This window comes from Lithobates pipiens, unplaced genomic scaffold (assembly GCF_037356315.1).
Source record: "Lithobates pipiens isolate NorthernLeopardFrog02 unplaced genomic scaffold, aLitPip1_a1.2 Scaffold_18, whole genome shotgun sequence".
NCBI lineage: Eukaryota > Metazoa > Chordata > Amphibia > Anura > Ranidae > Lithobates > Lithobates pipiens.
In genome coordinates, this window is record NW_027507758.1 from 441,981,193 (window position 1) to 442,004,402 (window position 23,210).

At 41.0% G+C, this 23,210-nt stretch overlaps 1 protein-coding gene across 3 annotated transcripts in view; it reads right to left on the bottom strand.

Moving 5' to 3' along the window:
* Positions 1 to 23,210, bottom strand: part of MED12L (mediator complex subunit 12L) — a 740,921-nt gene that overhangs the window by 132,921 nt on the left and 584,790 nt on the right. For all 3 annotated transcript variants that reach the window (XM_077488157.1, XM_077488156.1, XM_077488155.1), the window contains exons 26-32: positions 18,382 to 18,495; positions 15,757 to 15,932; positions 15,471 to 15,659; positions 14,555 to 14,629; positions 14,244 to 14,434; positions 8,814 to 8,975; positions 6,128 to 6,239 (exon numbers count right to left, since the gene is read on the bottom strand). In XM_077488157.1, the coding sequence (XP_077344283.1) occupies positions 6,128 to 6,239; positions 8,814 to 8,975; positions 14,244 to 14,434; positions 14,555 to 14,629; positions 15,471 to 15,659; positions 15,757 to 15,932; positions 18,382 to 18,495 (1,019 nt within the window). The remainder of the gene's footprint in view (positions 1 to 6,127; positions 6,240 to 8,813; positions 8,976 to 14,243; positions 14,435 to 14,554; positions 14,630 to 15,470; positions 15,660 to 15,756; positions 15,933 to 18,381; positions 18,496 to 23,210) is intronic.

The following is a 23,210-nucleotide window of genomic DNA, read 5'->3' on the forward strand; positions in this document are numbered from 1 at the left end:
TGGCACAGCTGTGTTTATCAACAGGGAATAGTGAATACAAAGAAAAAAGAGAGAGGAAATCTGCGCTACAGTGTACAATAGACGGAATTATGTGATGCAGCAATTCTAGTACATACCCAAAGTGTTATATACGTGTAAAGAAAGAAAAAAAGAAGAAGAGAACTGCGCAATCCCTAATATTTCTATTAGGATATAAGCCACTCCACCTTAAAAGAAAGTGTTCCTTGTGGTCTACGATTTCAGAAAACAAATATCATAACTGAATGAACCATATAACATTGCTTATAACTAGTGAAATAGACATATGTATTAACCCTCGTACATTGTGAACCCAAAGATGAGATATACAGTTCTGGGTCAGTATATACCAAAAATTCAGAAAAGAAAAACATGTGAGGGAACACCCAACAGGACTATAAAAATTATAAAAAATAATGAATCAACGTAAATGTGATAATATAATAAAGTCCATTGTGAGTCCAATTGAAGAAACACCCCGTGTTAAAGGGATCTGTCCAATCCTAAACCCCTCAATCAGCGTGAAGCAAGACCAGGTGCACCTCCACCAAACAAATAACACTAGCCCCTTACCAGATGCCCCAGTAAGGAGCGCTTTATCACAAATCAGGTCTGAAGATAGGTCAATCTTGAGCCATCCGAGTGGAACACTTTATCGTAAACCAGATTAGGGGATACGCCAGTCATGAACCATCCAAAGGAGGGAAAACGCTGTTTGAAGCAGGACTCAAATGTGTTCCATTGGAGAATCAAAGAAGGTCCACCATAGGGAGGAAAAAATACTCCAGATAGTGTAAAATCATTTATTAAAACGCCAATGTAAAAAGAGAAATACACTTACAAACATGAAAGAACATCGGGCATATCATCAAAATGGGCAAGCGTCGGCCGATCGCGAACTCCAGTCGATATCCCTTCTGGTACCAGTTTACATGAGGCAAATAAGCATGTCACGCCACCCCAAACATGTTCTTTCATGTTTGTAAGTGTATTTCTCTTTTTACATTGGCGTTTTAATAAATGATTTTACACTATCTGGAGTATTTTTTCCTCCCTATGGTGGACCTTCTTTGATTCTCCAATGGAACACATTTGAGTCCTGCTTCAAACAGCGTTTTCCCTCCTTTGGATGGTTCATGACTGGCGTATCCCCTAATCTGGTTTACGATAAAGTGTTCCACTCGGATGGCTCAAGATTGACCTATCTTCAGACCTGATTTGTGATAAAGCGCTCCTTACTGGGGCATCTGGTAAGGGGCTAGTGTTATTTGTTTGGTGGAGGTGCACCTGGTCTTGCTTCACGCTGATTGAGGGGTTTAGGATTGGACAGATCCCTTTAACACGGGGTGTTTCTTCAATTGGACTCACAATGGACTTTATTATATTATCACATTTACGTTGATTCATTATTTTTTATAATTTTTATAGTCCTGTTGGGTGTTCCCTCACATGTTTTTCTTTTCTGAATTTTTGGTATATACTGACCCAGAACTGTATATCTCATCTTTGGGTTCACAATGTACGAGGGTTAATACATATGTCTATTTCACTAGTTATAAGCAATGTTATATGGTTCATTCAGTTATGATATTTGTTTTCTGAAATCGTAGACCACAAGGAACACTTTCTTTTAAGGTGGAGTGGCTTATATCCTAATAGAAATATTAGGGATTGCGCAATAGTGAATACACGTCACAGAATTCAAGGAAGTAAATGTGTGGGGATCTTCACAAAGTAAGTTTACAAACGTCAAGATCATTCAGATTATTAAAGAGGAAGTAAACCCTGATGAGTTTACTTCCTCTTTCATTCCCTGCAAAGGTAAAGCATAATGGACTACTATGAATCACATATTAAATGCACTTTATTTTTTTAAATCAAGGTGGGTGCATTTTTTTTTTTGCAAAAGGTGGAATTAGCCTTTAACCACTTCCCAACCAGCGCACGACGATGTACGTTGACAGAATGGCACGGGCAGGCATATTGGCGTACAGCTACGTCCAATATTCAATGCCACCCTGCCATCTGGAGCGCGCCGCCGGCGGTGCGCTCCCGCGCTGGTCGGGACCCCCGTGAGTCCGGTCGCGGGGCCCGCGGACTCGATCGCCGCGGGCATCCCTGCGATCGTCTCACGGAGCGGCCGAATGGAGGAAATGTAGAGTAAACAGCATTTCTCCATTCTGCCTAGCAACTAGTGACGCTGATCTCTGCTCCATGTGATTGGAGCAGAGATCAGTGTTCACTAAATGAAAGCCCAACCCCCCCACAGTTAGTAACACACCCCTAGGAACACTTAACCCCTACACTGCCACCCACTGGTTAACCCCTTCACTGCCAGTGTCATTTAAACAGGAATCACTGCATTTATATAGTAGTGACTACTGTATAAATGACAATGGTCCCAAAAATGTGTAAAAAATGTCCGATGGGTCCCCCACAATGTCGCAGTCACAATAAAAATCGCTGATCGCCGCCATTACTAGTAAAAAAAAAATAATAAAAAATTATTAATAAAAATGCTATAAAACTATTCCTATTTTGTAAACGCTATAACTTTTGCGCAAACCAATCAATAATCGCTTATTGCGATTTTTTTTACCAAAAATATGTAGAAGAATAGGTATCGGCCTAAACTGAGGGAAAAAATGTTTTTATATTATTTTTGGGGGATATTTATTATAACAAAAAGTAAAAAATAATGCGTTTTTTTCAAAATTGTCGCTCTATTTTTGTTTATAGCGCAAAAAATAAAAACCACAGGGGTTATTAAATACCAGCAAAAGAAAGCTCTATTTGTGGGAAAAAAAAGGATCTCAATTTTGTTTGGGAGCCACGTCGCACGACCGCGCAATTGTCAGTTAAAGCGACGCAGTGCCGAATCGCAAAAAGTGGTCTGGTCTTTGACCAGCAAATTGGTCCGGTCTGAAAGTGGTTAAAGGACAGTATAGAGCAGGGGTTGTAAACTGAGGTATATAAATAAATATATACAATCCTAATCATTTTCTTAGCTTTTCTCTTGCTAGCTATCCATATGTAAAGTAAAGCTGAACTAATGACACGTTTGATATTTAATACTTGAAACTGGTTCCCTAATAAAACTGAAGATGATGATATATAGAGGGTTATTTACCAAAGGAAAATCCACTTTGCAGGGAAAGTGCAATTGGAAGTAAAGTCGCTGTAGATCTGAGGGGGACATGCAAGGAAAATAAAAAACAGCATTTTAACTTGCACATGATAGGATGATAAAATCAGAAGAGCTTCAACTCATTTCAGATCTACCCCTTAGATTTAGAGCGACTGCACTTCCAAGTGCATTTGCAGTGCAAAGTGGATTTGCCTTTCGTAAATAACCCCCATAGTGTGTAAAGGAGCATATTAGGCATCCATTGGACATCTGTAATTGTAAAAAGTTTAAGAACCCCTGGTATAGAGTATTTTCAATGAGCACTCATTTGTGTCTTTATTTGCAGGGTTTATAATAAATAATCTGACTTTCAGAATTTGAATGCTTCCTCGTCTTTATACAGGCATATTCCACTTTTAAGTACCCAATGGGCTTTATTTACTAAAGCTGGAAAGAGCAAAAGCAGGCTCACTTCTGCATAGAAACCAATGAGCTTCCAGGTTTTATTACCAAAGCTTAATTGAACAAGCTAAGGTTAGAAGCTCATTGGTTTCTATGCAGAAATTAGCCTGATTTTTCACTTTACAACATTAGTAAATAAATCCCATTGTGTACTTAAAAGCACGGTATGCCTGTATTTGCTATTGTATTAAATGTAGAGAGAACTGAAGATTAGTCACTAGAGGGAGCACTTAATGCAATTATTCTGACTCTTTCTTAAAGTTAAACTTCAGGCAAATATAGAAGACAAACAATGCCACTCATATTTATTTTTAAATGTTTCTAGTGTAATTATCAGAATTTGTCTTGGCATCTTTATCACTTTGTGGCTGTTTTTTCACTGTCCAGTCTCCAGGATGAGAGGACACCTCTGAATTCCTTCTACAGTCTACAACTGTAGCAGGGAAAAGAGTTTCATCTTATTAGCTCTGCTATCCGGCTGTGCAATTTTTAGGAATGGATAAAAAAAACTAAAACACTTCTCTTAAATGTCATTTATGTATAAATATACTTTTATGTATTTGACAGTTTGCTTAGAGTTGAGCTTTAAGGCTTCAGTAACATGTTACCACATCATGCGGTAGTGCAACATTCATGCTTTATGCTTTGCAGTACCATTCACCTAAACAATGGGCAGAACCCATATGCAGCACACCACAACACACAATAACCTATTTGTTTATGTGTTGCAGGAACATTTAGAATGCCCCTTTAATGAGCAAGCAGCAATGCACCAAAGCACACAACAATGCATGCATTATGATCCAATGCCCTGTAGTATAAATGAACCATAGCACACGTCAAGATAACATATCAGCTGCATAGGAAATGCACCGTTTTGAATAATTTGTCCAACTCATAGACTTCCATTGTGAAAAACAGCAAATAAAATACAACTATGGAGGTATGTAATAAGCCCTGATAAACATATATAATCACATAAAATACATAGAAACAATGAACTAAAAACATTAACATGTATTGATAAGATTCATTACATTAAATTTATTTTTAGGTTGTGAAAATGCTGTAAATATTAGTAGCCATAAATTTGTGTATGAATGATGTAAAGGGGTAATCTAAAATAGCATCCAGTGTATATATGATGTAGAAATGGTTAAGCAGAGAATATTGGTGGGATAAACATGCTTTTAAAATGTTGCTAGGACTAAGATTTACCAATAAACTCATAAACTGCTGGATTTCAAAAATGCAAACGGATAGAATTTTTGACACTTTCCAATATCTTTAATTGTCAGGTGTATTTTTCTAGAATTTCCCATGTTTTATTTCTAAACAAAAAACCCTAACTAGAGAATAGAGGACTTGAGAGGTACCGCATACATGTAAAAAGTCAATCTTTTATTTTACAAATATTAAAAAACATATTAGACATATATAGAGACAAAAGTACTACCTGTCAACATTACAGGTGCACGGGTTTGTAGTGTATGTCATCACTTATCATCCCCACCAAAACTTGGGCAATGGATTGCTTCTGTAACTTTGATGCCTTTTTAACTGGTGCATGCCTGCTTCATCAGGAAGATAACGACAGTAAAGCTCTGTATGAGGCAAAAAGGGAGTTCTGGACAGCCGTACTCCGGAATATAGCCTTTATTTGAAAAAAATCCAACAGATTCAAGACAGCAAAAAATGGGACAAACAAGCTGACACGTTTCACACTTAACAGTGCTTAGTCAAGATATGACTAAGCACTGATATGTGTGAAACACGTCAGTTTGTTTGACCGATTTATTGCTGTGGCTTGTATCTGTTGGACTTTTTACAAATGAAGGCTATATTCCGGAGTGCGGCTGTCCAGAACTTCCTTTTTGCCTCATGTTGCTATATGCCTAGCCAACATCTGGTGTTCCAGTTGCGAAGAGAGTTTTATATCCAAGTTTTCACCTGGAGCGGTGATCCCCTTCCCTTCCAGTAAAGCTCTGTACTTTACATGTAAAACATAAATAAACATAGTCATGGCCACTACCACCAACTGCAACTCTCTGGAAGGAATCAACCATTTCCTTTAATTGTCAACTCAAAATCCTAAATGGACCAGGTTTGTGTTAGGACTAAAATCATGTCTTGTTTATGAATGCTTCACTGTCATCTTGCTATTTTAGTCCTTCTGGATGTCCACGTCCAGGTATAATTGGGGGGAAGGGGGGTGTGTGGAGGAGGTTTAGGTGTCCTCCACAGTGGCTGCTGTTGTAATTTTGAGATGTAGTACTTCTTTATATGTCTAATATGTTTTTTAATATTTGTAAAATAAAGTAAAACATTGACTTTTTACATATATGTGGTAAAGTGCTCTATTCTATAGTTAGGTTTTTTTTGTACACAATTTTATAAGGATGTGGTACCAGGCAGGAATGTCTAGACTTTAGGTGGTCTCCTATTGGGACTCCTCCCTCCCATTGTTCATCTTGTTTCATTTCTAAAGTAAGTTTTCTGCATTGATCCAGAACACTGTACCTGATTCAGCTGATTTTGCAGTGATGTGAGGAGGCCTTCTCGCTGCTCATCCTGTCCCTTTAAACAGGTGAGTACCAGTGATAGGAATGGGTGCTGACTCAGCAGGGACATGCTTAATAAGATCAATGAAAAATGTTATAACATTTTACTATACTGTACATTTGTAATATAGCAAACTTCCAACATGGAGAATTATGAATGTCTAACATTAGATCACACACCTGAACGTTCCAGATGCTAAAGGGACTTTGAATGTCACACTACATTATTCTCTCCAAATACCATGAAAATCTATTTGGTGACTATAAAAGATTTTACGGATTTTTTTATTGATTGACGACCCTGCCCAAGTTGAAGTTGGGGGTGCCACTAGTCTAAATTTAGAGTGAACATGGACACCAGCCAGCCAGGGCTTTGATTGCTGTTGTTTTCTGTGTTTGTTGGGATTTCCCTAAGCCTAGAGCATTGCTTGCTTCTGCCTGGTGTTGGGGAGTGTTCCCCAGCAGATTATGCAAGAAGGTACAGTGTTTTGGGTTATGAATATTTAATTCACTCTGGTCTTTTGCCAGTGATGTTGGCTGAAAAAGGAGAGAAATATTCGGGGATCCCTTCCAGAAAGGTATTTGCTTCCCAGCCTGAAGAGGATGTGAACCCAGGGACACAGTCTGGAGAAGAGGTCCACTCTGCACAGAGCCTTTTTACCTCTCAGGCCTGCTGCCTAGGGAAGGCTCATCCATTTCAAAATTCATTTGCAGGGAGTGGGGAATGGGACTATGCTAAGGCCTAGAAGATAGGAAGGTGGCCACAAAAGGGGAACCACCTTGCTCAGCCCATTGCTGGTTTCAGCTTAAAGGCACATATTGAAGAATTGCTGGTCTCAACTTAAAGGCACACCCTTGGCCCATTGGTGGAGTTGAAGGTATTTCTATTTGAGTGGTGTGATTGCTGTCACTGTTGGGTATCCTGAAAACACCAACCCTTTTGCTTGGACTTTAAAAATCCACCCAAACTTTGCTTGAATGACTTACAGTATTGGCTTAGTTATTTAGTCACCATTGGTGGACCATCTAATACAGATCACCAATAGAAACGCTAGAAGGAACTGTAACACCAGCAGCTCTTTTGCAGATGAACTCCACACGTGGGGGCTTATTTGGGACTACCCTGGCTATTTTTTTTTTCCTAGATGATTTGTGAATTTTTTTTACTGCAGTAACCATTAGCAACTGCCCATTGGATGGGGAATTTTTGTGTCACTGAGGCCCAAAAGGATGTCAGAAATGTGCTGCTGAAGAAGAAGCTAAAGCCTTTAATCAGTTCTTAGAGTCCCCAGTACCTTAGGCCCTGCCTCTTCCCTTACCCAATTTATCCTGGAAAAGAGAGCCTGGATGACTCTGAGAATGAACCATCTACTGTGTATGATAAGACAGAACTTGGGTAGACAGGGAGAAAGATGAGGAGAACTATGTGGAACTATGTGGAAGAGGGGGCGCCTATCATTACTGCTCTGATACATGCCCCAGAATTCTGATACCTTGTCAGTAAAATTTTATTCGGCCTTGGCAGTCACTGACTCAGTACCATAGTCCTCCAAACCAAAGGGAAAGTTGCATAGTAATACTCTGAGTGATTTCCCTCCAAAGACTGCAACAAATACTGAAGTTCAAAGACAGGTTTTTAAGGTCTTTTTTAAGCAGATTCTGATTCCTACATGCTATCTGGGTGTGGGAAACCTAAAGAGTTACTCAGCATGTCTGCAAAGAAATGTTAGTAATAGGGTAGCTCCTGAATATGGATAGAAGTACTCATACATTCCCATACTGTAGATGTTCCCAGTCTATTGCATTAGGGTGTGCATCCCAAAGTGCAAACACACTGAAGCATAGTAAACTGTGTTTACTATGATTCTGTTTGTGAATGAACACAGTGAGTAAGTGTGTTTACTGTGCTCATTTAGGAAAAAAGGGGTCGGTAAATTACATATTGACTAGCCCGTTCCCCCGCTCTCCCACAACAGCCGAGAGGAGAGACAAGAAGGGAAGTCAGCAGCACTTAGCACACCTCTTGTGTATGCCTATGTACATTCCAGAGGACCTGTTAAATGTACTTGAGTTATACAGAGAAAAGAGTTATGAGGATGCTATTTGCCACTACTTGGGCGTGCCTAAGCCCTAAAGGTCTAAAAGACTGTCACCCACCCATGGAGATAAATTTAGAGCTGCTTAGAGCTTGTGGTTGGCACAAGCTGCCTGATCCACGGGGCTATTCACAGACTGCTAAAGGCTTCTTTTCCTGTTGGTGAAACTTTTTGTGCTGCTGGATTCTGTTTCTTTCCTGTGTCAATAGTGCTCCATGTTATGCTAGGATTACTGGCTTCTCACGGGTGTTAGTTCCTTCTCAAACCAAAACTACAAAAAAGGAAGGTACTAAAATTATAAACACACTTAGGGTCAAAGTATGTGTGTTTTCATACAAGATTCATACAACTTTCACCCAGGAGTCACACATTTTTTCAACTGAATCCAATTAGAAAATGTATCTTGGTGAAATTTGTGTTAATTTTGTGTGAAATAATTTATAAAATAGACCTCTTTAATGGTGCTTTCTAATAGGATCTTACCAAAAGTCTTGTCAATTGTTCTAATGAACCGCGAGCACAGCTAACGGAAAGAAAGTAATATATTACCTTTTTTGCTTTTGCCTGTCCCGTTCTTTTTTGGAGGATGAGCCCAAATGTTGACCTTTCTCCAGTTCCTCTCCAGCTGCCTTTAACACTCTGCCTTGAACCGAAGTGGGCAATTTAGCAATCAGAGGTGCCACAAGCCAGACACCTCTCCGTTCAGATGAGCTAAAACCAGCATACAAAAGTCATGCTTGTATACATGTAGACAACTAACCATAGTTAAAGCAGAGCAACCGTTAACCACTTTGCGTCTGGGTCAATGTTTTAATTTTTTTACACACGTTAAAGCTGAACTTTGGGCATTTAAACTATCATTTAAATGCGGTAGATTCCTCAATAGTAAGAAATTACATAAATCCACTTTGTATATGCCACATATCTTTGCAGACACAGATTTTACATTGTAAAAGCAGCAGTGACATCATCACTGTGCTGTATATAGCTTGTGCAGACAGAGCTGTGGGGGCAACCCAGCAGGTACACTCACTACAGACTGTCTTCAGAAAACTAGAGGAGGATGGATACAAGACCAATCACCCAGCAAAAGGAGAAGGAGCAGCAGTGATTGGTCTTCATTACAGGAAGCTCCTGCACAGAGCCAAAGTTTCACACTGGATTACTGTGAAGATCTGGACGAAATACACAAAGCAAACCAAGAGTCAAGTAAGAATACATGTCTCTTGTAGTTAGAGAATATTTGCTTGTGTAGCGCCGGCTCCTGACGAGCACGCGCTGTATGTTTTGAAATTTAATGTTACACCTAAACTGCAGTTTGGTTTGGGTATAATTATTCCAAATTTTGACCTCAGCATCAGTCTGACTGGACTATAGAGTGTTCGGCCTGGCCATAAGGGGCGCTGTCTCTTATGGCAGGCATGGAAACACAGTTTGGTTGGGTGCTTTAAGGTTATTTTCTCTCGGAGCACGCCCAGTAGGAGTGCCACTCTTGCTGTGCTTTCTGGGAGAGGGTACTTAAGATTCGGATGTCACATGGTTCCGGTCCAGAAGTATCTTCTGACTCCATGGTCCTGGTCCTCCTGACCAGCCCCCAGGAAGGCTATGGCCTGGTGTGCGGATCCACCTGACCTTATGTCTCGGGGCTGGCTAGCCCGAGGCAGGGAAACTAAGGAAAGGATTCAGAGGTGGTCCGGTGCCGTCTTCGGTTGTGTAGAGGCCCAGCAACTTTGTAGCTATCCAGGGGAGGACTCTTCAGAAGAAGGCCACGCAAGGGTTGGCCTCTTAGCAAGAGCCTGGTAAGGCTGAAGGACCTGAGTGAATCCTGTCTTGTGCGGTATCGCCAAACCGGCTGAAAGATCCTGGTACCACACGAGTGTTCTACAAGTCCAATTTCCTACATGTTTTACAACAGAGTCTGTGGCAGAGACTTATTCCTATGTGTTCTACAAAAAAATCTGTGGCAGAGACTTATTCCTGATTCAAGCACCCTGTTGGCTGCTAGGCCTTGTGAGAGAGGGACTATCCAACTAGAGTGAACATCCAGCTGTGAATGGCTATTCTCTGGATTTAGTCGAAGTAAGCAAGTTCTTTATTACTGACTTTGACACTAAAGCCCCATACACACTATCAGATTATCTGCTGAGTTTTTCCTTCAGATTTACCAAAACCATGTAGTACAAGGGCCTGCCTGATTGCATACACATTGAAACTCCTAAGGTTTGTCCTCATATTATATGTTTTTGGTAAATCTGAAGGAAAAACTCAGCAGACAATCTGATAGTGTGTATGGGGCTTAAGAGTACCTGGACTTTTCTCCTAACCCTCTGATCCTATACTAAAAAACTGTTTGTTAACTACCTTTTCGCAAATAAAATTCCTTTAAGTGGATCTGTCGTCAGTCTCTAAGGTTTCTGGGCCATCTACCACGGGAAACCCCTAGATGCAAATCAAGGTGAAGAAGGTAATGGTAAGCACAATCAAACCAGCATCTCCTTCGGGGGTTAGTGCTACACTTATCATGGAGTTCCATTTTAAAATCAGCAATATGGTAAAATAAAAAAGGTGGGGCTGCATCAAGTAAATAGATAAAACAGTCTAAGATTGTCAAAATTGTAAATATTCATGAAATGGAAAAAATCTGTGGTATCTATTTTTTATAGGTGACACTTTAGAAGCCTTTACAGGTTATCAAGTTAGAGTTAAAAACATTGGCCTCAGACATTTGCGACTATACCTTAGTATAAATCAGTGGTATGGTGAAAACGCTTTTTGAATACATATGTAGGTCTTATGCCATGTCAGCATTCACGTGCATGTACAGGAAGAAAAAACATTTAATTACTTTTTTGTATTTGTTGCCCAGCTGTTCACAGAATTGTGGGCACAGGAACAGGGGACCAACAGCTTCTCTTTATGGGTCAATCAAGCCCCCGATGACTCCACAGCCCTCCACTGCAACTGAAAAATCCCAGGAACAGCAGCACACAATATTAACCCCTTCTCCAGCCTGGGCCAGCCACCGGTTTAGTTAATATACTTTAGGCAACCTGCCTACATTCACTACTGTAAAAATGATCGGGTGGCTGCAGAGCCAACTGGATCACTTTTACTGAACAGCCAATCAAAACTGAAAAAATTTGTACCAAGCTCCACCACTTCAAATCAAGTGCAGAAAATTTTATAAATGGCCTATGGACAACAAGTGGTTAAGACACGTCATACAGTTGATCAACATTCCCAATTACATTGTAAATAAAAAAGCCATTGTTATTAAAAGATAAGTCCACCTTTGGGAACATGTTACATGTTACATGTTCCACACACTTTTAGGGTGGAACATGTAACATGTTCCCAATGCTGAAGACTCTGCCCAATCCCTCCCTGTGGCAGCAGTACGGGGAGAAGTTCCCCCTAAAAATAAAAATAGAAAAAAAGAATGCGAAAACCAAAGTAAATCCCAAACCTTCGGCAGTGGCAGCCAACATTAAAAGAGTGTGCCCACTGAACAGAGTAGTGATTAATATATAACAAATGTTTATTATATATTAATCATTCCCCTACTAGCTGTTACTTTTTAAAATCAGCTCTGTGTGTGAATGAATTACAAGCTCTGACACCGTTTTGCGGTTTGCGGCTTGTAGTTCTCAATGAACCATAGTGCCGTGTTAGTTCGTTGTTTTCTTCCTGTCAGTGTATTTGCCTGCCCGTACGAGATGTATGAGTACACAGGTATACTGGCAGATCTGAAATAGACCTGCATTTGTGCAATGCTTTCCAAGCCGCAAAAAAATCAGCATTTATTATTTTTTTCTAAAAGGTGAACTTATCCTTTTAACCGCTTGCAGACCAGCCGGCGTCATTATACTGCAGCAGGTTGGCACGGCTGCGAGAATCGCTGTAGGTGTTTGTTGGCCGCTTTCAGAGCGATAGGGGGCAGGACGCCAGAGCCGATGCGCATTGCCAGTGGCTGCAATGTCTGCCGGCCACCCATGATCGCGCCACAGAGAGCCAGAATGGGGATCTGTGTATGTAAACAAACAGATCCCCATTCTGACAGGGGAGTAGATAGAGATTTGTTGTTCTTAGTGATCAGGAACAGTGATCTCTCTACTCCTGTCATTACACTGCCCCCACAGTTAGAAACCCTTCCCTAGGGAACATTTAACCCCTTGATCACTCCCTACTGTTAACCCCTTCCCTGCCTGTGACATTTATACAGTGATCAGTGTCTATTTATAGCTCTAAATGTCACTGGTCCCAAAAAAGTGTAAAAAAAAGTGTCTGATCTGTCCACCGCAATGTCGCAGTCCCGCTAAAAATCGCAGATTGCTGCTATTGCTAGTAAAAATTGACTAAATAATAAAAATGCCATAAATCTAGATGCTATAGCTTTTGCGCAAACCAATCAATATACGCTTATTGGCCTAAACTGATGAAGATGTTTTTTTTTTATATATTTTTTGGGCATATTTATTATAGCAAAAAGTAAAAAATATCCCCTATACAGTTTATGCATGTATATTTGTTTATATACACTGATTCTGGTCTGGGATAAGCATTGCATATACTGCTGCTAGTTACACATTGTCACTGTCTGAGCACATTGACACTTCATTATTATTTTCTTTGCAGTATTCACCATTTTATCATATCATCACTGTACTTTGATGTATTGTTTGCATTAATTAGCACTACACTTTTTTTTGCTCTTGAATTTTTGAACTTTGTTTCTTTGAGTGTGTACTGCTTTTTTCTAATATATTTCTTTGGGTTTAGCTCAGTTTTTTCTATTTTAGTATTGTGATTTAATTGTCACGTTATAATTGCTGGCACTGCACTTGATACATAACTCATTTAAGGTCCGCCATACTGCCTTTAGTGCAAGCTGCCTCTTACTTTTATTGTTTAAAGCGGGAGTAAACCCGCTGAAGTATTTTTTATTTTTTGACCTGCAAAGGAAAAGGCATAATGAGCTAGCATGCACCGCATACTAGCTCATTATGAAATACTTACCTTAGAACGAGGCCCGGACATCTGGCCTGATCAACGCAGAGGGAGCTGACATGTTCCCTCGGCGTGTCTTCCGGAGTGGCCGGAGCCGCGATATCGTCACTCCCGCGCATGTGTGCGGGAGATTTCTTTCCGGCAGGGTTTGGCGTCTGCCGGACTTTCAGCCGAGAATCACCTGGGCGCATGCGCCACTGCAGTCAGCGGCGCATTGCGAGGGTAATATCTCCTAAACCGTGCAGGTTTAGGAGATATTTTTTTTACCTACAGCTAAGCCTTATCATAGGCTTACCTGTAGGTTAAATTTATAAAATTTACTTTATTACCACTTTAAGCACAGCACAGATTTTATCACTTATTTATTAAAGGGATTGTAAAGTGAATTTTTTATTTTATTTTAAATAACAAACATGTTATACTTACCTCCACTGTGAAGCTCCTTTTGCACAGAGTGGCCCCGAACCTGCTCTTCTGGGGTCCCTCGGCGGCTGTCTCGGCTTCCTCCCTCAGATGCTTCTCACGTTCATGCGAGCTCCCTCGCATGGTGAGAAGCATCTGCGGGTGCGCTCCCATGATACAGCCAGAGGCTATAGCCGCTGACTGTATCACACGGCCCCGCACCCGGCGCTCCGCGTCAGTGGATGTGATTGACAGCAGCGCGAGCCAATGGCTGCGCTGCTTTCCATCCATCCACTCCAGCCAATCAGTGGCCAGGCTGAACGGTGGAAAGGACGTCGGGGGACGAGCGCGGGACTTTCGAGGGGTGAGGTAAGTAAAATGGGGGGGGGGGGGGGCTGGGGGCGCAGGCATTGTCAGATGTTTTTTCACCTTAATGCATAGAATGCATTAAGGTGAAAAAACATTTACCTTTACAACCCCTTTAAGTAAATTGTGTTCATTCTTCCTGAACATTTGTACTGCTCCTGCACCCTAAACTGATAAAAAGTAGTTGCAAAGAGACCGAGTTACCTGAGGATGGCAGATTTCACGTTGTGCCTTGTGTTGTTAGTCTCAGCATGTCCTGCACAGTTCGCACTAAAGAGACCATTGCCAGGGTTATTCAAACTGCTGTTTAGCTCAGCAGACTGCTGGAACACTTCTATTGTTGCTTTTGCAATATTATCCAAAAGTGTATTGATCTCATTTACCGAATTAGATGCCTGTAACAACAGAAGAGATGAATGGTTTAATAATACTGCTTCCTTCATATTCTAGCTAGTAAAACGTCATGATCCCTATTACATACAATGTTATGTGGAGTCTAGAGATAAAGTACTAACAGGTTCCTTCATGCATTGCTTGATCATCAGCTGGATCTCCAACCATGACTGCCTGAGTGTCCACTGCTCGAGATTCTAGGTAGACAGAAAGAAAAATAGGCTGTTAGCATTACATAAACCTTGGTTCTGATGTGTGAAAATGGTTTAAAATAGTATAAATCCATAGAAGCATCGATCATCTAACCAAAACCTCCTCCTCGTTCCCAAATCCCGGTACAAATCAAAGGGGGAACGGAGATTCGCTGTCCAAGGACCACGGCTATGGAGCGCTCTACCAACCAACATCCGCATGGAAGAAAACCATCTGGTCTTCAGGGAAAAACTCAAGACCTACCTTCTCTTAGCCCTTGTACACACGGTCGGACATTCCGACGGAATGTGTCCGATCGGACCGTATTGTCGGATAATCCGACTGTGTGTGGTCTCCATCGGACTGTTTCCATCGGAATATCCGACGGACCAAGTTCTCCAACTTGTCTATAAAATTTTCCAACAACATGCTCCGATCGGACATACTCCGATCATGTGTAGCCTACTCCGATGGACAAAGTGCCACGCATGCTCAGATCAAATTCCTAGACCAAAGCTATTGGCTACTAGCCTGAACGTAGTCCCATCGTAAAACAAAATAACGTCATCACGTTATGTACAATCGGATTTTCCGACAACTTTGTCCAACCGTGTGTATGCAACAGTTTCGGACAAAATCCGTCAGACAAAATCCAACGGATTTGGTTGTCAGAATGTCCGACCGTGTGTACAAGGGCTAAGAAACTTGACAACAAAGCTCAACTCAGCGCCTTGAGGCAAATCAGTTCGCGTTGTAGCGCTATACAAATTATTCATTCATTCAGAAGCACACCCTGTGGTCATGTAACCACTACTTTTGGCCTAACCATTATCCAACGTTTCCTACCTGTAGGATTCTCTTGATGTGAAGCTGCTGAATGTTGTCTCCTTCTAGTGTCTCTCTTATCTCATGAGGATAACATATTAATTGTAGTAGTTTGCTTGCTTGCTTATTAGAAAGAACAGGATCTAAAATAAGATCTTTATCTGTGCACAGCCTCTCTGGTTCCTTCAAGCAGTGATCTACAACCCACTCCTAAGCTCCAATAGAGAAAAAAAATAATTAGTGCTGTAAAAATACAGGTGTTAACTGCTTATAGTCAAGTTCGAAATCCATCAGAAAACATCTTTACCTGTTGGCAAATTGTCCTTAGAACATATTTTGCATATTCACTTAAACTTGCGGTCTCGGTGATGAATGGTTTTCCAGAGGATGGCATGGATGTTTCTGTAGTTACAATCCCGTCACTTTCTGGGACTTTATTGTGCTTAGAAGAGTTAATAATATTACTGCCAAGCGCAGCGTCTCCTAGAAAAAAAAAAGCGTTAAGGCTTGCTATTAACTAGATCGCCACTAAGTGGAGGTGTAGACATTGACAAAGGAGACAAAAAAAGAACGACAACTTCATTTTGGGTGATGTAAGGCCAATGAACAAATGATCTCTGTTACTACAAACACATTTTCAAAGTCAAAAGGTCAGACTTTCAGAGCCAGCAGCATTCTTTTATCACAGTGGAGAATATATTCAAAATATCTACATGTCTTTGCCACAAAATACTTGATGATTGCCAAAAATGCTCTTATGTAGTTCTATAAAAGGCAATTGAAAACAACTGAAAAACTGACTCACTGAGTAGTACTAGATATCTGTCATCAGAAAAGCATCAATGTAATAATGAGAGTAGATATGTGAATGGTTTATATCTGTATCATCTCCACTTTTCTTAAAGAGAAACTGCAGTCTGCTCACATAATTTGTTTTAAAAACATCTTTGCCATTCTGAAGCTTCCCTCGAACCACTTTGCATATTACTTTATATATACTGTGATTCTGTACTTGCCAAGTATGCTGCAGAAATCTCCCTCCACTATGTCTGGCTGAATCCATTTTAACTGTGGGCAGCTGAAGCTGCTGCCTGTTCACTTCCTGGATTTACACAGGCACACAGAGGCACACTTCCAGCTCTGCAGCTCTCATTGCACCTCTTATGATTCACCCCCCCCCCTCTTCCTGGCAAACGCTCACAAGAGTGATGCCACATACACACGATCGGAATTTTGGCCAGCAAAAGACTGATGAGAACTTTTCATCGGAAAGTGCGAGCGTGTGTATGTTCCATTGGAATTTAGCTGGCCGAATTACAGCCAGCAAAAATTTGAGAGCGTGTTCTCAATTTTTCCGACGCAAAAACTTTCAGAAACTCCAATGTGTGTATGCAATTCTGACGAGCAAAAACTCATGCATGCTCAGATTCAACTACAAGATGGAAGCTTTTGGCTACTAGACATGGGCGCCTTCAAAAAAATAGTTTTGTTTCGTTCTGTACGGAAAATAAAAACGTATTTCGTAATTCTTGTACAAAATTCAATTTGGATTAGTATGAAATATGAATTTTCGTTAGATTCGTAAACTTTTCATTAAAATAAACGAAAGTTTGTTATGATGAATTTATCATTATCAGGAGTCCCCACCATCCCTGTGCTGAGTTCCCATTTCTGAATGTACACCCGCTGTGCCCATTATGAGGGGTCCCCACCATCCCTGTGCTGAGTTCCCAGGTCTGTACACCTGCTGTGTCCATTATGAGGGGTCCCCACCATCCCTGTGCTGAGTTCCCAGGTCTGTACACCTGCTGTGTCCATTATGAGGGGTCCCCACCATCCCTGTGCTGAGTTCCCAGGTCTGTACACCTGCTGTGTCCATTATGAGGGGTTCCCACCATGCTTGTGCGGAGTTCCCAGGTCTGTACACCTGCTGTGTCCATTATGAGGGGTTCCCACCATCCCTGTGCGGAGTTCCCAGGTCTGTACACCTGCTGTGTCCATTATGAGGGGTTCCCACCATCCCTGTGCTGTGCTGACTTCCTCTGATTGTGAGCAAAACACCAGTCATGTTTCTGTTCATTTGGATCCGAAATTCGTTAACGAAATTTCATATTTCGTATGAAATTCGTAAGCATAGAAATTCCCATAGGGTTCCCACCATCCCTGTGCTGACTTCCTGGGGTCTTAACTTTTAGGTTAATTAACTTTTCGTAACAATTACGTATTTTTGTTATGATGAATTTATTATGAGGGATTCCCACAATCCCTGTGCTGTGCTGACATCCTGGGTTTTTAACTTTTAGGCCTTTTGTAACAATTATAAATTTTCATTATGAATTTGGATCCGAAATTCGTAAATGAAATTTCGTATTTCGTATGAAATTTGTATGCATAAAAATTTGTATTTTAGATTCGTACAAATGTACGACTTTGCTGAAATTCGTAAGAATTTTAGTTTTTTGTATGAAAACTAATCGTGCATGTATATTGGCTACTGGGTATTTGACTTCCTTTTTCTAGTCCTGTCATACATGTTGTACGTCACCACGATCTTGGCGGTCGGAATTTGGTGTGACCGTGTATATGCAAGACAGCTTGAGTGAAATCCCGACGGAAAGCCATCAGAGCTTTTTCTGACCAAACTTCCGATCGTGTGTACGTGGCATGAGAGAGAGAGCTGTGCATGATGTCATGAGCCTAGGCTAATGACCAGACAAGAAACAAGAAGTGGGCTGTATAAGGTATTTACTGGCAGAAAATAAATATTTTACTATCTAAAGTTAAAACAACAAGGGCAGAAGATTTAATAGCTGGAAAGATGAAAAAATGACTGCAGGTCCGCTTTAAGTTCATTGCTATCACCTTATTTAATGTAAAGATAGGCTGGAGCACATACATATTATAAGCAGAAAACCGCCAAAGGAGAACACACCTAGCATGAGAATCGCTTTGAGGACAGCGAACACGGCTCCCACTTCAATGCTGTTATGAGCAGCTGCCAAAAGATGTCTGTCACAGGAGGAAAATACAACAGGTGCTAGCTTTCCTATGGGATGAAAAATGACATGGTTTTATTAAATCTTATAATGTGTAATGTAAAATTTCATTTTACAAAAGAATCTTTAATTAAACTGTAATTTATAATTTACACATAAAATAAATCAGTCCCCACACAGCTGCAAAACCCTGCCCACATACAAACACACACTAAAGAGTATACGTTAGCTTTGAATTAAAACAGTGTTACCTGCAAATTGACACATTGAGTCATGGCTGCCACATCAATAGCCATAAATAATCTTCAATTATAGCGGTGAATCTAAATAACCTAAATATTCCTTAAAGTGATTGTAAAGTCTTGTTTATTTTCCCTATAAAAATAATAAATACGTTATTACTTTCCTGCTCTGTTGCCGTGGATTTGCACAAGGCAGCCCAGATCCTCCTCTTCGCGGGTCCCTCTTCTATAATACTGGCCCCTCCCTCCTGTTCAGTGCCCCCACAGCAAGCAGTTTGCTTTGGGGGCACCTGAGCCGAGTCAGAGCTCCCTGTGTCCATTCAGACATGGAGCCCCGACCCATCCCTGCCCCCTCTATCCCCTGAATGGGTAGCTGACTTTGATTGACAGCAGTGGGAGCCAATGGTGCTGCCATTGCTGTGTCTGTCAATCAGGAGGGAGAATCTCAGATGGCTGAGACACTTGTGGACATCGGTGGACAGAGAGCGACCTCAGGTAAGTGTTATGGGGGCTGGGGGGGGGGGGGTTTGGCTGGTGCAGACAGAAGGCTTTTTATCTTGATGCATCAAGATAAAACAACCTTCTGCCTTTACAACCACTTTAGGGCCAAGTTCACACTGGCATTAAAAGCAAACATTTGAGGGGCGTTAAAAATGCCCATCATACGTGTATTCAAATGCTAAAATGGACAGCACACAGTGTGTTAGCATCCCTTCGCTTCCAAATTGAACACTCATGTAGAGTCCGGAGGCGTTGAAGCCTTTCAATTCCTCCCATTCTAGTCTATGGAAACGCTTTGCAAATGCTCTTTTTTGCAGAGCTGTTGCGAGGGGTTAAAATTAGTTACTTCTCATTTAAAATCAGGCGTTTGTGGAGCTGTTTTAGCGCACCTTAATGCTCATAGGGCGCATAGGGCATTTAGGGAGCACTTTTAACTTGTCATTAAACGCTTGTCTAATGCCAGTCTAATGCCCTTACTCATTAACGCAAGACTAACGCCCATACTAAAGTTCCTTAACCTGATTCTAACGTCCATAATAATTCCATAGGAGCGTTTGTTAAGCATTAGAAATTTTGTCAAGTGTGAACAAGCCCTTACACAAATGTTCACCAGATACCTGATGGACCCTAACTCAGATGAAACTGCTATGAACAAAACAACAATTTAAAAATCTTTATATTACAAATATATATTTAATACATGATGCATTTTTGTAGGCTATTCTGGATCTTCTAAAGAGAATGCACAACAGTTTGGTGATTATCTCTCTTGGAAGGGGAGCACTTTTTGGACTCATTCAGCTGTCAGCGTAACTTAACCACTTGCCGACCAGCGCACAACGATATATATTGGCACAATGGCATGGCTGCGCAAATGGGCGTACCTGTACGTCCCCTTTAAATCACGGGCTAATGGGTGCACTTCCGTGCATCGCGTGAGCATGCCCGCTGGTCCCGTGGACTCAATGTCCGCTGGTGGCCCACGATCGTGACACAGAGAGGCAGGACGGGGAGATGCCTTTGTAAACAAGGTATTTCCCTGTTCTGCCTAGCAATGTGACAGGGATCTACTGCTCCCAGTGATTGGGAACAGTGATCTCTGTCATGTTCTAGAGCCCATCCCCCCTACAGTTAGAACACAGGGTTAACCCCTTGTTTGCCCCCTAGTGTTTAACCAGGGGTCTCAAGCTGGCGGCCCACCAGATGTTGAAAAACTACAAGTGCCATGAGGCATTGCAAGGCTGACAGTTACAAGCACGACTCCCACAGGCAGAGGCATGATGGGACTTGTAGTTTTGCAACAGCTGGGGGGCTGGCAGATTGAGACCCCTAGTTCAACCCCTTCCCTGCCAGCAGGGCTGGACTCACCATTGGGCTTGACTGGGCTCAAGTTCATGGGCCCCGCCAAGATACATAGCCGAGTGTATTTGGCTCGGCTCCGCTCACAGTCACACCCAGTCCTGCCCTATGATGGACATAACACAGGGACTGGGCATTACTGTGAGCCAAGCCGAGTACACTCTGCTTCTCTCGGCTCCGCTCGGGACTGAGAGAGGACCCGAGAGCTGCAGAGAGGACCCGAGAGCTGCAGAGAGGACCCGAGAGCTGCAGAGAGGGCCCGAGAGCTGCCAAGAAGACTCTGTATCTCGGCTGCGCCATTTTTAAACTTCAAGACTGCAATGACAAGGCTGCAAATGACAAGGCTGTAAATGACAATGGGGCAAGGCTGCAATTGACAAGGCTACACTGACAAGGCTGCAAATGACACTGACAAGGCTGCAATGACACTGGACAAGGCTGCAGATGGATGGGCAAGCCTGCATTTCTGGGCATTTAAATGTACGTTTTTTCCTTAAACTTCCCTCCTAAAAGTTTTTTTCCTTAAAATTCCTTCCTAAACTTGGGGTGCGTGTTATACGCAGGAGCGTGTTCTAAGCCGATAAATATGGTAATGTATAGAAGGTAGGGCCCGAAAGTGACTCAAGCCCAGGGGCCCCTGCTACCCTAAGTCCTGCCCTGCCTGCCAGTGTCATTTACACAAAAATCAGTGCATTTTTATAGCACAGATCACTGTATAAATGTCACTGGTCCCAAAATAGTGTTAAAAATGTCCAATGTGTCTGCCGCAATGTCGCAGATCGCCGCCATTACTAATAAAAAAAAATTGTAATAAAAATGCCATAAATCCATCCCCTATTTTATAGGCGCTATAACTTTTGTGCAAACCAATCAATATATGCTTATTGGGATTTTTTTTACCAAAAATATATAGAAGAATACATATCGGCCTAAACTGAGGAACAAATTAGTTTTTTTATATATTTTTTGGGGATATTTATTATAGCAAAAGGTAAAAAATATTGCTTTTTTTCCAAAATTGTCGCTTTTTTTTGTATATACTGCAAAAAATAAAAAACGCAGAGGTGATAAAATACCATCAAAAGAAAGTTCTATTTGTGGGCAAAAAAGGACGTCAAATTTGTTTGGGTGCAACGTTGAAAGCCTGCGCAATTGTCAATTAAAGCGACGCAGTGCCGAATCACAAAAAGTGCTCTGGTCAGGAAGGGGGTAAAATCCTCCGGGGCTGAAGTGGTTAATAAGATAGAATGAGTCCAGGGATGGGCAACAAAAATGGTGAAAGGTTTGGGGGATAAAACTTATCAGGAAAGACTTCAGGAACTTAATATGTACAGTCTGGAGAAAAGAAGGGAAAGGGGAGACATGACTGAAACCTTTAAATACATCAAGGAGGGTGAATAAGGTTCAGGATGGCAGCTATTTCAATATGAAGTCAAGATCAAGAACACGGGAACATGACCCCAAACTAGCAGGAGGAAAGTTCAAAACGAATCTTAGAAAGTATTTTTTATTTTTTTTTACTGAAAGGATTGTTGATGCTAGGAATAAACTTCCAGCAGAAGTAATGTGTCAGTCAATAATAAGTTGATTCAAAAACATGCCTGGGACAAACATAGATTTATACTAACAAAAAAAGTAAAAAAATAAAATGTATATATATACATATATACATATATATATATATATATATATATATATATATATATACACACATACACTGTTTATATAAATGTAAAAAGAAAAATGGAGCAGACTCGATGTACCACTTGGTCTTTTTTCTGCTGTCACTCTACTATGTTTCTGTGTAGGTGTTAAGTTCTATAGTAACGCTTTAACTGACTTGTGCGTGTCATTCAAGACCAGCCAATTAGGACCTCCTGGGATGTTAAATGACCGAATGACGGAAAGCAGCTACGATGATAAAGTGACGAGGGAGATCACGTACGTCACAAAGCTGGGCAAGGACTCTTTGAAAGGTAGCTGTACCATAATGTGATAGCATACTTTCCATACTTGCACATTATGTTAAAAGCCCACACAACACAATGTGGACTTTAGCTCCGCTTAAAAAATGTTAGTTGCTGTTTTACTCAGCTAATGGTTTCAAAACTCTTTGAGCGACTAACCTTAGAAGTTCTGCCATCGCCCTTACTTTATTTTCTGTATGATAGTACTGGTAAATGACTAAAAACTGCCAGGCAATTGGCATTTTTAGAAGGAAGCCAGCAATGGCAGAGTTTCAGTATCCAGAGTTTCCATTAATGTAAACACTGGATTTTACCTCACTTCGTATTTCAGGCTTGTGGGGTCTCTATACAATTTATAGCTGTGTGTGGGATTTCTGCCCTTGTTAAAAAAAAAAATATATATATATATATATATATATATATATATATATATATATATATATATATATATAGTCAGTGTAACTAATAAGTGTACATGATCATTTATTTCTACATTTACCAGGGCCCTTTTCAACCTTGTTCCAAAGCCATAATTATTGCCTTAGAAAAATGTGGCTCCTGATCACTCATCTGTCATTTTAACAGCCTCTTTCAATAGATAACACCTACAGTACGGCATCAGTTAAAATGCATTTGACATGCTAAATATCACTTAACAGAATTGAATTCCATTTTTACTGTGCATGTCATAAAATC